The 12,675-nt window shown below is 49.6% G+C and overlaps 1 protein-coding gene across 2 annotated transcripts in view; it reads right to left on the bottom strand.

The window, feature by feature from the left end:
* The window catches only part of CDH5 (cadherin 5), a 39,385-nt gene that overhangs the window by 21,071 nt on the left and 5,639 nt on the right, over positions 1–12,675 (bottom strand). Inside the window, exons 1-2 of one of the 2 annotated variants that reach the window (XM_070388317.1) lie at positions 7,105–7,251; positions 5,651–5,877 (exon numbers count right to left, since the gene is read on the bottom strand). In XM_070388317.1, the coding sequence (XP_070244418.1) occupies positions 5,651–5,854 (204 nt within the window). In that variant the 5' untranslated portion in view covers positions 5,855–5,877; positions 7,105–7,251. Of the gene's footprint in view, positions 1–5,650; positions 5,878–7,104; positions 7,252–12,675 lie in introns of those variants that run through there. The other variant, XM_005896580.3, reaches the window with a different exon arrangement.

Genomic DNA, 12,675 nt, shown 5'->3' on the forward strand with positions numbered 1-12,675 from the left:
GAAGTGGTGTGCCTACTCTGGAGCCTGTGGCCTGGGCAGGGGGCAGTGGGGATCAAGGAGGAGGGACAGTGTGGGCCCTGTGAGTTACTCAAGGTTCGGATAGGATGGTCGTTCCAAACCTGGCTGCGTGGGTGCATTAGGACCCAGGTGTAACCAGGGGGGCGTGAGCCTGCTTGGATGCGTCATTGGAATTCTAAGATTGTGCCAATGGAAAAAATTTTGGCTGCCATATTAGTAAACAAGAGATGTTACAGCCATCAAGCCATCATATTACAGCTCCCCCCGCCCCGCCTCCCAGCAGATGGTGCACCCAAGGAGACTCAGGATGAGAAAGCACAGGATACTGACCCCAGAGAGCTGAGCTGTGCATCAAAGGAATGATTTCAGTGAACCCTGACCTTGGCATCTTCTCATACACAGAAAAAGGGCTAAGTTCTTTGAGATGTCTGTTTTTCTTTAATTAAGAGTAATCTTTTGAAGTTCCGACTACCTGATCTTTGTTGCAAAAGCTCCTGTAGATCCTGGCTCCCCACCTTGCCTCTTTGCAGACGTCCCTTAGAGGGACTTGAGAGTCCTGTCTCCCAGGCTTGAAGTCCTCAGAATGTCTACCAAAAAAACAGGACTCTCAACTTTTAGATTGTGCCTTTTTTTTTTTTTTCAGTTGACAGTTGTATCTGACTCATACTTCAACAACTTTGGTAAAAATTTTTCAATATTATCAAATCAGTAGCGTTAAAAAAGATATCCTGTGGAGGTAAGTTTCTGTTTTACTTCCCTCAAACTTTTCTTAGGTAGACTTTATATATTAGAACAGTTCTAGATTTATAGAAAAACTGAGATGATAGTACAGAGGGTTCCCATACATCCTGCTTCCAGTTTCCCTGTTGTTAACATCTTACATTAGTATGGTACATTTGTTGTAATTAATGGACCAATATTTATATATTATTATTAAATAAAGCCTGTAGTTTGTGCAGATTTCCTTAGCTTTTACCTAATGTGCTTTTTCTGTTCTACGATCCCACCTAGGATACCACGTTACATCTATTAATGGTTGTTATGTTTCTTTAAATTCCTCTAGGCTGGGATAGTTTCTCAGACTGTCCTTTTTTTTTTTTCAATTGAAGCATAGTTAATTTACAATGTCGTGTTAGTTTCTAGTGTACAGCCAAGTGATTCAGTTATACATACATACATATTCTTTTTCAGATTATTTCAGATTATTTTCAAACCATTGTAGGTTTTTTACAAGAGGTTGAGTATGGTTCCCTGTTGCTATACAGTAAGGCTTTGTTGTTCGCCTGTTTTATATATCTTGGTGTGTAGATATTAATTCCAAACTCCTAAGTAATCTCCCCCACACCTACCCCACTTTCCTCTTTGGTAACAAAAGCTTATTTTCTCTATGATACTCTTCTTGGTTTTGATGACCTTGAGAGTTCTGAGGACTGCTGCTTGGGTGTTTTGTCAGATGCCTCCCTATTGGAGTCTGTTTTGCTCATGATTAAACAGACTGAGGTTATAGGTTTTGGGGGGTCCTCCCCTTTTTAATATTATCCCTATATTTGGATGTAACATCTCAATGCCGAAAGCTATGCTGACCCATATTTGTGGATTCAGAAGGCCGTTCAGGTCTCATTCCCATTGTCCAGCAAACAGCTCTGTAAACAAAGGCTCCATGGCTCTGATCTTGATAAACAGGGACTTCCTTCCCTCAGATGACGTCTTTGGAGTGAGGAGGTGAGCCATGGAGCCCTGTCCTTGCCTTTTCCAGGCAGCCTTGCTGCTTCTCAGAGTGGGGATTGCACGGGGCTCCCTCCCTGCCCTGTGCCCCATGCCGTGTGCCAAGTGCGTGCTGATGGCAGGTGACTAGCAGGCCTGACGCTCTTCCTGCTGGGCCAAGAATCTCGGGTGAGCTGTTTAGAGTCTGTCAGGGCTGCTCGTAGCCCCGCTTTCTGCTGACTGTCCCTGACTCAGCTCAACATTATTTCTTGGGGGCAGCCATCCTCTTTGGAAGCTGATTCATGGCCCAGTCATCCCACTGCGGAGGAGTAGGTGGTCTGATGACATTTTCCTCTAGTGTGGGGAGTCAGGAGCCCTATGCTTTCCTGGAGCTCTTCTGGTTTCCCTGTGTGACCCTGGGGCAAGCTTCTTCCCCTCTGAAAGCAGACTGAAAGATCTAAATTTCCCAGCCATTCTTGTGGCCAGAGGAGGCCTGGGCCCAGGGAGCTGGCCTTGGTCAGGGCTGCGAGTGGAGATGCCCCAGCTGGCCCCCACTGCCACCTTCGGGGGCATTTCTGGTACCAGGGCCAACTGAACCCTCCCCCATTTAAGGATCCTTTCTGGCCCATTTCTCTATAATCTCAGGGAGCCCCCATCTGCCATGTGTGGGGCTCTTTATCTAATACATGCTGCCCTTATAGACCAGGGTGGGCAAACTGTTCCTGTGAAGGGCCAGATAGTAAAAATTTTTGACTTTGTGGGTCATATGGTCTTTGGACAGTTACTCAAATCTGCCATTGTAGCATGAAGGCAACCACACCTTCCCTTTCAAAACCGCGTGGTGGGGCAGTTCTCTCAGCCCCTATTTATGCACGTATTTGTTTAATCGGAATAGAGCTGAGTTACAATGCTGTGTGAGTTTCCAGTGTACAGCAGAGTGATACATACATACATATATACACACACACACACTTTTTCAAATTCTTTTCCATTATAGGTTATTATACACTACTGAATATAGTTCCTTGTGCTATACAGTAGGACTTTTTTGTTTGTCTGTTTTATATATGATAGCTTGTATCTGCTCACCCCAGACTCCTAATTTATTCCTCCCCTCTTTCCCCTTTGGTAGTCATAAGTTTGTTTTCTATATAAGTCTGTTTCTGTTTTGTAATTAAGTTCATTTATATCATGTTTTTAGACTTAACATATAAGTGATGTCATATGATGTTTGTCTTACTCTGTCTGACTTCACAGAGCATGCTAACCTCTAGGTTCATCCATGTTGCTGCAAACGGCAGTGCTTCATTCTTTGTATGGCGTATACACACCCCCCCATATACATGCATATCTCCACATCTTCTTTATCCATCTGCTGATGGACAGTTAGGTTGCTTCCAGGTCTTGGCTATTGTAAACACTGCTGCTGTGAACTTTGGGTTGGATGTATCTTTTTGAAATAGAGTTGTCATATTTTCTGGATATATGCCCAGAAGTGGGACTGTTGGCTCATATAGTAACTCTGTTTTGAGCTTTACAGGGAACCTCCATGCTGTTCTCCATACTGGTTGCACCATTTTACGCTCCCTTTCACCACAGGGAAAGGGAGGTTCCCTTTCAGCACACTATCTCCAGCATTTATTGTTTGTAGACTTTTTGCTGATGACCTCTCTGACTGCTCTGAGGTGGTACCTCATTGTAGTTTTGATTTGTATTTCTCTAATAATTAGCAATGTTGAGTATCTTTTCATGTGCCTGTCGGCCATCTGTATGTCTTCTTTGGAGAAGTGTCTATTTAGGTCATCTGCCTGTTTTTTTTTGATTTTTTTTTTTTTTTTTTTTTATTGTGCTATATGAGCTGTTTATGTATTTGGGAAATTAAGCCCCTGTCTGTCACATCTTTTGCAGATATCTTCTCCCAGTCTGTATGTTGTCTTTTTGTTTATTTATGGTTTCCTTTGCTGCGCAAAAGCTTGTAAGTTTGATTAGGTCCCTTTTGTTTCTTTTGCCTTGGGACACTGACCTAAGAAAACATTGCTGTGATTTATGTCAGAGAATGTTTTGCCTATGTTCTCTTCTCAGAGTTTTATGGTGTCATGTCTTATATTTAAGTCTGTAATAAATCATTTTGAGTGTGGTGTGAGGGAGTGTCCTAACTTCACTGGTTGACACGTGGCCAACCCTGTTTTAGATCACAAGCTCCGTGATAGTGAGGACCATGTCTGTCTTTGCCCCCCGTTATCTTCTAGAGCCCAGTCTGTGCTTGGGACCACCCCTCCTCTCTCCAGGGCACTGATCTTTCTTTAGCTGACCCTGCTTAGCTTCCAGGAAATTGACATGGTGAGATTTTAAAGCACTTGAATGGAATTTTTCTCCTCAGTGAAAACTGTTGGAATGCCTAACCCATCTGCCTGTTGTCATGTGTGAAATTCTACCACTAGAGCCTCTCCTTTCAATAGAGGTTTTTTAGTTTTTGAACCTTTTTTAGAGGTTCAGTAGTGGTTTTGACATCAGCAGTCCTTTGACACAGAAAGATCGTTCATTAGTCACTCAGTGTAGCTCCAAATCCTAGGAAGGTGACTGAGGATGGACGTGTTTGCAAAGGGGTGAAGTGAGGGTTAGAGTCATAGACACTGCCCTGGAGGGCAGGCTTGGGTCAGGCACCTTGTTATGGCTGTCTTAGAATCTGGTTGAGTGGGTGGTCTGAGAGAAAGGGGTTTTTGAGGAAGTCCAAAGGCCTTGACTAGAAATGGCAAACTGTGGCCTGGATGATGAGCTTTGTCACCAGCACAATTTTGTAGACATCTGCTCAGGTCCTGAAGACCTCTCAGATGGGCAGATTTAAAGCAGCCTTCACTTCATGGGAAATAGATGGGGAAACAGTGGAAACAGTGTCAGACTTTATCTTTTTGGGCTCCAAAATCACTGCAGATGGTGACTGCAGCCATGAAATTAAAAGACGCTTACTCCTTGGAAGGAAAGTTATGACCAACCTAGATAGCATATTCAAAAGCAGAGACTACTTTGCCAACAAAGGTCCGTGTAGTCAAGGCTATGGTTTTTCCAGTGGTCATGTATGGATGTGAGAGTTGGACTGTGAAGAAAGCTGAACGCCAAAGAATTGATGCTTTTGAACTATGGTGTTGGAGAAGACTCTTGAGAGTCCTTTGGACTGCAAGGATATCCAACCAGTCCATTCTAAAGGAGATCAGTCCTGGGTATTCTTTGGAAGGAATGATGCTAAAGCTGAAACTCCAGTACTTTGGCCACCTCATGCGAAGAGTTGACTCATTGGAAAAGACTCTGATGCTGGGAGGGGTTGGGGGCAGGAGGAGAAGGAGATGACAGAGGATGAGATGGCTGGATGGCATCACCGCCTCGATGAGTTTGAGTAAACTCCAGGAGTTGGTGATGGACAGGGAGGCCTGGCGTGCTGCAATTCATAGGGTCGCGAAGAGTCGGACATGACTGAGTGACTGAACTGAACTGAACTTACTGGTCCCACCCTAAGTCCTGAACCCTCAGACTATACTGGCCTCCTTAACTGTGCATGGGGTGGTCCTTCTGCCAGTGATATTCAGGCCACGGACCAAAGTCTGGGAGAGAAACGAACCCTTGTGCACAGCATTACTTCCACCACCGCCGTCATCACCACTGCCACCATCACCTCCACGATCGGCATCATCGCCCCCGCCACCTCCCCTTCCCGACCACCACCACCACCACCACCACCACTTTCTCCTTGTCTCCTTTCTCCTAGTCACCGCCACCGCCACCTCCACCATCTCTCCCACTATGACCATCACCCTCGCAGCCAGCATCTCTAACCCTACAGCCACCCCCCCGCCATCAGAGTCTTTCCCATCACCACCAACACTGTGGGCCGCCTACCGCCGAGGCCTCTCTTGCTCCGGGGTCTGAGGCTTACCTTGCCCACGTAATGGGGCAGCGAGTCATTTCTCTCTTCGTCGATGTGCATCTGATTCCAGATCCAGTCTCTCTTCTGGCGCCGGTGAGCGGGCAGCGAGCCGGGGGTGTTGGGTCGGCCAGGGTTGATGGCTGCTGCAGCTGCTGCCAGCAGGCCCAGGTAGTAGGTGGCCCCCGTGGCCAGCAGCATCACGAGTGCCTGCATCTTCCCAGGAGGGAGGCTCGGGTCTGAGGGAGGAGGGGATATACACTGTCAGGTCATGTGGGGTGCGAGCATCTCCCAGGGAGCACTGACCTATTTAACCCTTCGTCCTCCACTCTCTGCTCAGCCCAGCAGAACCAGGGCCTGTTCCTGCCCCCACAGAGCTCCCAGTCCAAGAGGGGAGGAAGGACATGGAAACAACTCCTTCTTAAGGGTCGCATGTGCTGGCGGGGAAGCAAGTGTGGGTGACGGGGAGCCCAAAGGAGAGCTGTAGGAGAGATTTGCTGGAGGAGAGGGTGATGCTGCCATGAGCGAGAGCTCCCGCACTTGTGCAGGGGACGCCCAGCTTATCCTCGCTTTACATGTGGGAAACCCAAGGCACAGACATGTGACCTTCATGCTGGAGTAAATGGTGGGACTGGGACTAGAGCACAGTTGTCTGACCTCAGCTGACATTTATCAATAAATGTCGTAAAAAAATAAAAATGTCACCAGAATGATAAATATCAACTTTATATATTGTATCTCACTTAATCCTCCCAATAACCCTGGAGGTGGGTGTGTGTAGTCCTCACTTTATAGATGAGCTGAGGAAAAGAGAGGTTTAGTAACATTTCCCAGCTCACCCAAACTCTAAGCTGCAGAGTCAAACTCAAACTGAATTGGCCTGGCCCCAAAGTTCCTGCTTTTTCTTTCTGCCCTCTCTTGTCCTAGCACCTGCTGTGGGGTGGGATTTAAAGGCTTGTCTGAGCAAATATGCCCCCTGGCCGGCCCAAGAACCCCTGTAGTAGCGCTGCTTTGATGCTGTCTTCAGAAGGCTCTTAAGAAAACGGGATGTCTTAACCCAGAGGGTCAGGCCCTCACCAGACCCCGAGCTCACAGTTGGTGATCAGCTTAGGAGCTGTCACGAGAGCAGGGGTGGGGTGGGGTGGGAGTGTTGAGAGGCTGGGCTCACAGGACCAGCTTCATAGTGTGTGGGGTCCAGTACATAGTGGAAACATGGGGTCCTTTTTACAAAAGTTATTAAAAATTTAAGGACGGAGACAGAAGAACATGAAACCCAGCACGAGGCAACCCTTGGGGTGTGGGGTTACTCTGGATGGGGAACCTGGGGTCACGCAGAGAGAGGGCCTGGCTTCACCCTGAGTTCTAGAAGGAAGGGGGATTTTCTCACTGACCCACGGTGGGTGTCACTGTGCCCTCTCAGCCCTGACCCCTCAGCCTATACCCATGCTGGGACCCATGTCACTGACCTGTGGCTCCTGGGAGGGTTCAGAGGAAGAGGGGTGCTGCGTGGGAGAACCAGGGCTCCCATCTGGAGAGGAGGGCCCCACTGGGTGCTGGGTGGGAGGCTGCCACCCTGGCCGTCCCCTGCTCTGGCTGGAGGGAGGGGCTGGATTCTGCACAGCACAGGAAGTTTCTAAACTCTAGTAACATTTTCTCTGAGACGGTGGCGCCAGGCTGTCCTCAGTGAGGGCCAAGGGTGTCTGTAGACTGGCTCCTGGGCCTGCTGATCTTAGCACCCAGCATCCCTGTGGCCCCTGCTGCCGTCCGGGGAGGAAGAGGGCTTGCAGGGCTGAGGTGGGACAGTGCCTGGAGAGCAAGTGCTGTGTGCCTGGGAAGGCTTTTGTGTCCGTTTCCTCAGTCCTAAATGGGGCAGTTGGACCGAAAGAGACCCGATGCCCTTCGAGGTGGGCTGTGAAAAGGGCAGCTGTTCCAGGCAGGAGGAAGGCAGTGAACAAAGGCACGGGGAGCTGAGAGTCCTGCCGGGAAGCCGTCCTAACTCAGAGGCAGCGCAGCTGTGACCCCTGGCCAGCCTCACGGGGTTCAGGCCCGGTAGGTCATTTCCTTCTTTGCCTGGAAATGACCTGCATGTCTTGCTGCTTTCTGTATCCCTCAAGTGAGAAGTGACTCAAGAATGAAAAAGTAGGAAAGGGTGGGGGGAAGGGATAGTTAGGGAGTTTGGGATTGACGTATACACATTGCTATGTTTAAAATGGATTACCGGAGCCTATTATACAGAGTGAAGTAAGCCAGAAGGAAAAACATAAATACAGTATACTAACGCACATATATGGAATTTAGAAAGATGGTAACAATAACCCGGTGTACGAGACAGCAAAAGAGACACTGATGTATAGAACAGTCTTATGGACTCTGTGGGAGAGGGAGAGGGTGGGAAGATTTGGGAGAATGGCAATGAAACATGTAAAATATCATGTAGGAAACGAGTTGCCAGTCCAGGTTCGATGCATGATGCTGGATGCTTGGGGCTGGTGCACTGGGACGGCCCAGAGGGATGGTATGGGGAGGGAGGAGGGAGGAGGGTTCGGGATGGGGAACACATGTATACCTGTGGCGGATTCATTTTGATATTTGGCAAAACTAATACAATTATGTAAAGTTTAAAAATAAAATAAAATTGGAAGAATTAAAAAAAAAAAATAAAATGGATTACCGGGCTTTCCCGTGGCTCAGTGGTAAAGAATCAGCCTGCCAAGGCAGGGGACACTGGTTCAGTCCCTGATCTGGGAGGATCCCACATGCCGCGGAGCAGCTAAGCCCATGTGCCATAACTATTGAGCCTGCGCCCTAGAGCCCAGGAACCAGAGCCGCTGAAGCCCTGCGCTCTAGAGCCCAGGAACCAGAACCACTGAAGCCCTGCGCTCTAGAGCCTGTGTTCAGCAACAAGAGAAGCCACTGCAGTGAGAATCCTGTGCACTGCAACTGGAGAAAAGCCTGGGCAGCAACAAAGACCCAGCACAGCCTAAATAAATAAATAAAATAAAAAATAAATAGATGGATTACCAACAAGGACCTACTGTATAGCACAGGGAACTCTGTTCAATGCTATGTGGCAGCTTGGATGGGAGGGGAGTTTGGGGGAAAATGAATACATGTATACATATGGCTGAGTCGCTCTGCTGTCCACTTGAAACGATCACAACATTGTTAACCAGCCATACTCCAATAAAAATGAAAAGTTTTTTTAAAAAATAAAAAAGTGAAACAAACAGAAGTGAAACTGAGAAAGGGGAAGAGAGAATTCTCAGGCCCCTGGGCAGGACTAAGTCCTGAGGCCAAGCCCTGAGCGAGTGTGAATGGAGCCTCTGCTGTGTGCTTGGTGAGCGGTGAGCAGAGCAGACAGGACATGTCCTTGGGGAGTGCACATTGTCGTGGGAACCCCAGGAAAGTAAGGACATGAGGAAAAGCATCAGCTGCTTATCAGAGGCCCTCAGGGAATTACGCTGGGGGGCATAGCAGGCGAGGGGGCAGCTGGCTGAGACTCCCAAAGCCAGGGAAGGCCTCTCAAAAGAGATGACTGCTGGGCCAACGTCGGAGTGTCAGCCCTTGGAATACCAGGGGAAGGGAGAGAATCCCTGGCAGAAGGACCAGCAGGTGCAAAGGCCCCGAGGTAGAAGAAAATGGTTCATTTGTCTGAAGAAACAAAAGAGAAGGCCCTTGGGTCAGAGAGAAATGAGTAATCTGTGGGGCTCCAGAGAGGTGACGGGTCAGGGTGGCAGGGTGCACGGTGGCGCCTCAGGGATGTCCATGCCCCGCTCCCCAGCTGCCTTCCATGGCAGAGGACTTGTAGCAGATAGGGTCAAGTTAAGGATCTTGAGATAGGGAGGTTATCCTGGATTATGTGGATAGACCCAGTACAATCACAGTGTCCTTAAGAAGTTGAAGGCAGGAAGATCAGAACGAGAAAAAAGCAGATGTGATGATGGAAACAGAGCTTGAAGAGATACGGGGCCCCAGGCCAAGGAGTGTGGAATCGAGGCCGGCTCCCCAGTCTTTGGCCTGAGCAGTTGCAGGTCAGGGCTTTTGCTGAGATTTGGAAGATGGGTGGGTGATGGCGCCACAAGGGCTGTGTGGGCTGTGTCAGGTTGGAGTTGCTATGAGAAATCTCTGTGGCTGTGGCCGGGAGCTGCCAGAGACCTGATCTGGAGTGGGAGAGAAATCGGGGCTGGAGCAGCTGCAGACAGTCGTATCGTGTGGCTGGTGCTCAGACTGGGAGGCTGGAACGTGAAGGAGACCAGGGAGCAGAAGTGGCCCAGGACAGCCCCACAGGTCTTTCCTCTTTTCTCTGTCTGGTGAGCTCCTCATCTGGAATCTTGAGCCCAAACAGACTCCTCTGGGGAGCCATCTCTGGTCTCCACCCTGCACCTCCTGCATCTGTGGGCATCTTCCAGTACATCATCGCCTGGGGTTGGTCCCAGGGCTGGGGACCAGTTCCCACTGCTGGGCTCAAATCACAGCTTCCTTCCCTTCCTGGAGAAGAGCTTTCCACCTGCCCTGTGCCCATCCTCACTGCTCCCCAAGGGCCAGTCACACATGGCGCATGGCTCTCCCCTCTGTGGGGTGACGTGGAGCAGGGTGATGGTTGTGACTGCAGGCTCTATGCTTCAGAGAACGTCAGTTGCGCCGCTTTGTCATTGTGTGACCGTACACATGACACTTCACCTCTCTGAGCCTCAGTCTCATTATCTGTACAATGGGAACACTAGTGTCTGCCTCTCAGAGTTGTTTTCAGGCCTGAATTAAAAAAAAAAAAAAATCGTAACATGGCCAAAAGAGTAGGTAAGAAACTAAGTGTATATGAATCCTTGCTGATGCTCTGTTCTGCTCCACTGAGTAGTCAGCTTACCACTTTTGCTCCTTAGAACTCAGCCACTTGGCTGGGGGCTTTGTTCCCACCCTGCTGGATCCACTCCCCTTGACCCTCCCCTGACCTCTGCTCTGTGTCAAGGGGACTGACCCTGGGCCTTCTTGCTTGAGCTTCAGATATTTGGCCAGTAGGGTCTGCAGCGGGCGTCTTGAGGATAGGAGGAGAGAAGTCAGGAACTTCTTCCCCACTGCTCTCTGCTCTGGTTCCTATTTCCTCCTGTGGCTGCATCTCTCCATCCTGCGGGCCTCTTTACTCTCATCAGTCCCTCACTGAGTTCTGGAAACACCCTCCCCTCTTCTTAGTCCCCTTGGTCCTGGGATAGCCTGCTTCCTGTCTCTACAGGCCTCAACATCCCATTTGTTCCTATGATTAAGCTCACAGCTCTATGTTTCCTTTATAAAGTCTCTTCTTTGGAATGCCAGGGGTAGCTGATGTTTCCAGCTGGGACTCCACCTGATACAGTGAAGCAGATGCGGCTTTCTCTCTGTGGCAGCCTCTTGGATAGGGCAGTGGTCCTGGGGTTGCCAGTAGGCGACAGCCAAACAAACAAATAACCACACTGGCCTGCAGTACAGCAGAGGCTGCTAGTCACAGGCTACGGCCGCATGGCTCACGGGAGACATCATCCTCTCGGTGGCTTTGGCTGGCCCCCAGCCCTGAAATGTCCTCCGAATGTGCAGAAAAGCCCCTTGGATCCTATTATGTGTCTAGAAGAGGAATCACTCTCTGCTGTGAGCCCTGGAGAGAAATCCCTTGGCACCCAGGACTGGTGCTTGCTCCTGTAGAGTCACCTCATGTCGCTGGAGTGTCCCTTGCTGGGCTCTGCATGCTCAGCTCTCTGAGCAGTGAGTGAGGGGCCAGGACTCTGGAGGTGGGGCCTTCGGGAGAGGAGGACCACATGCCCCATCTCACTCCTCTGCTGGACCCTGGCGTGCTTGCCCAGATCTGCCCTTTTTGCCGGGGGCATCATTCCTGAACATCCCCTCAGTGGCATACTGAAACTTCATCTCACTTAAACCTTGCAAATTGTGAGATAGTTGTCAGTAATCCTGTTTTGCAGATAAGCTCAGAGAGGTAGAGGGAGTCCTCCTGGGTCACACAGCAGCAAGCGGTGGAGCCAAGATATGAAGTAGGCTACCTTTCACCCCAAGTAGTGTTTTTCCCTCATGACACTCTGTCTCTGTCCTGTAATCATCATCATCATCATAATAGTAGTAATAATAATAGTAATAAGAAGAAGCTGTTCTCCATGCTGGCTTTCATAGATTCTATCTCGTGTAGTCTTCACACTATCCCCAGCATGCAGGAGTTATCACCCCCACTTCACAGAGGAAGAAAGTGAGGCTCAGATAACAACTTGTAAGTCGTACATCTGGAACCCTCATGCAGATCTGTCTTTTTTTCTAAGGCCTGGGCTTCACACCCAATCTCAGAGGGCCCTGAGGGACTTTTCCTTTTGAAAAACCCCATGTGTTTCTGTCTTTTGTCTTTTCGGTTAGAAATTTACCTAAATGGGTTTCTGAGGGGGAGGGTTTGTCAAGAAATTTTTCCTCCTCGTCCTCCAGTTGGAGAGGAAGTCAGCCGGCAGGATTTGTTGGACCCACAGCTGGAAACAGAATTGCCCTGGCCTGTACCTCTGGAGGTGCGGTCAGCGCACAGCTGGGGTCAGGCTTATTTTAGCCCTTTCCTTTCCTGTAAGCAGAAGTCATGTCTCTTGGTGGTTCTCACAAGTTTTTGGAGAGATCAGGCTGCTGCTGGCTGGGTTTGGGTACCATAGATATGCAGAGGGACTGAGGAGTTTGGAAGTGATGTCTGTGCTGAGAAATGCCCACCAAGCAGCCCGGGAGCTTGCCTGGTGACAGCCTTGGGGATGGGGGATTTGCTTGGCTACTCAGAAGTGCCTGCTGGGCACCCAGGAGCCAGGGGCCGGCCTCTGTCCCTGTTAATCCAGGATCTGTGATGATGCTCCATCCCTGGAGCTGTGACAGAGGCTTTAGGGGCAGCTTCCAATGGACTGATGGGCAAAGGCAGGCCCTCTGTGCCCTCGGTCAGTCTGGGAAGGCCCAGGGGGCCCCCTCGTAGCAGGTATATGGAGCCCAGGAGAAGGGGTAGGGGAACCCGGGAGCATGTGGGGGCCAGCTGGGCTCAGGCA

This window comes from Bos mutus, chromosome 18 (genome assembly GCF_027580195.1).
Source record: "Bos mutus isolate GX-2022 chromosome 18, NWIPB_WYAK_1.1, whole genome shotgun sequence".
NCBI classification, from domain to species: Eukaryota; Metazoa; Chordata; class Mammalia; order Artiodactyla; family Bovidae; genus Bos; species Bos mutus.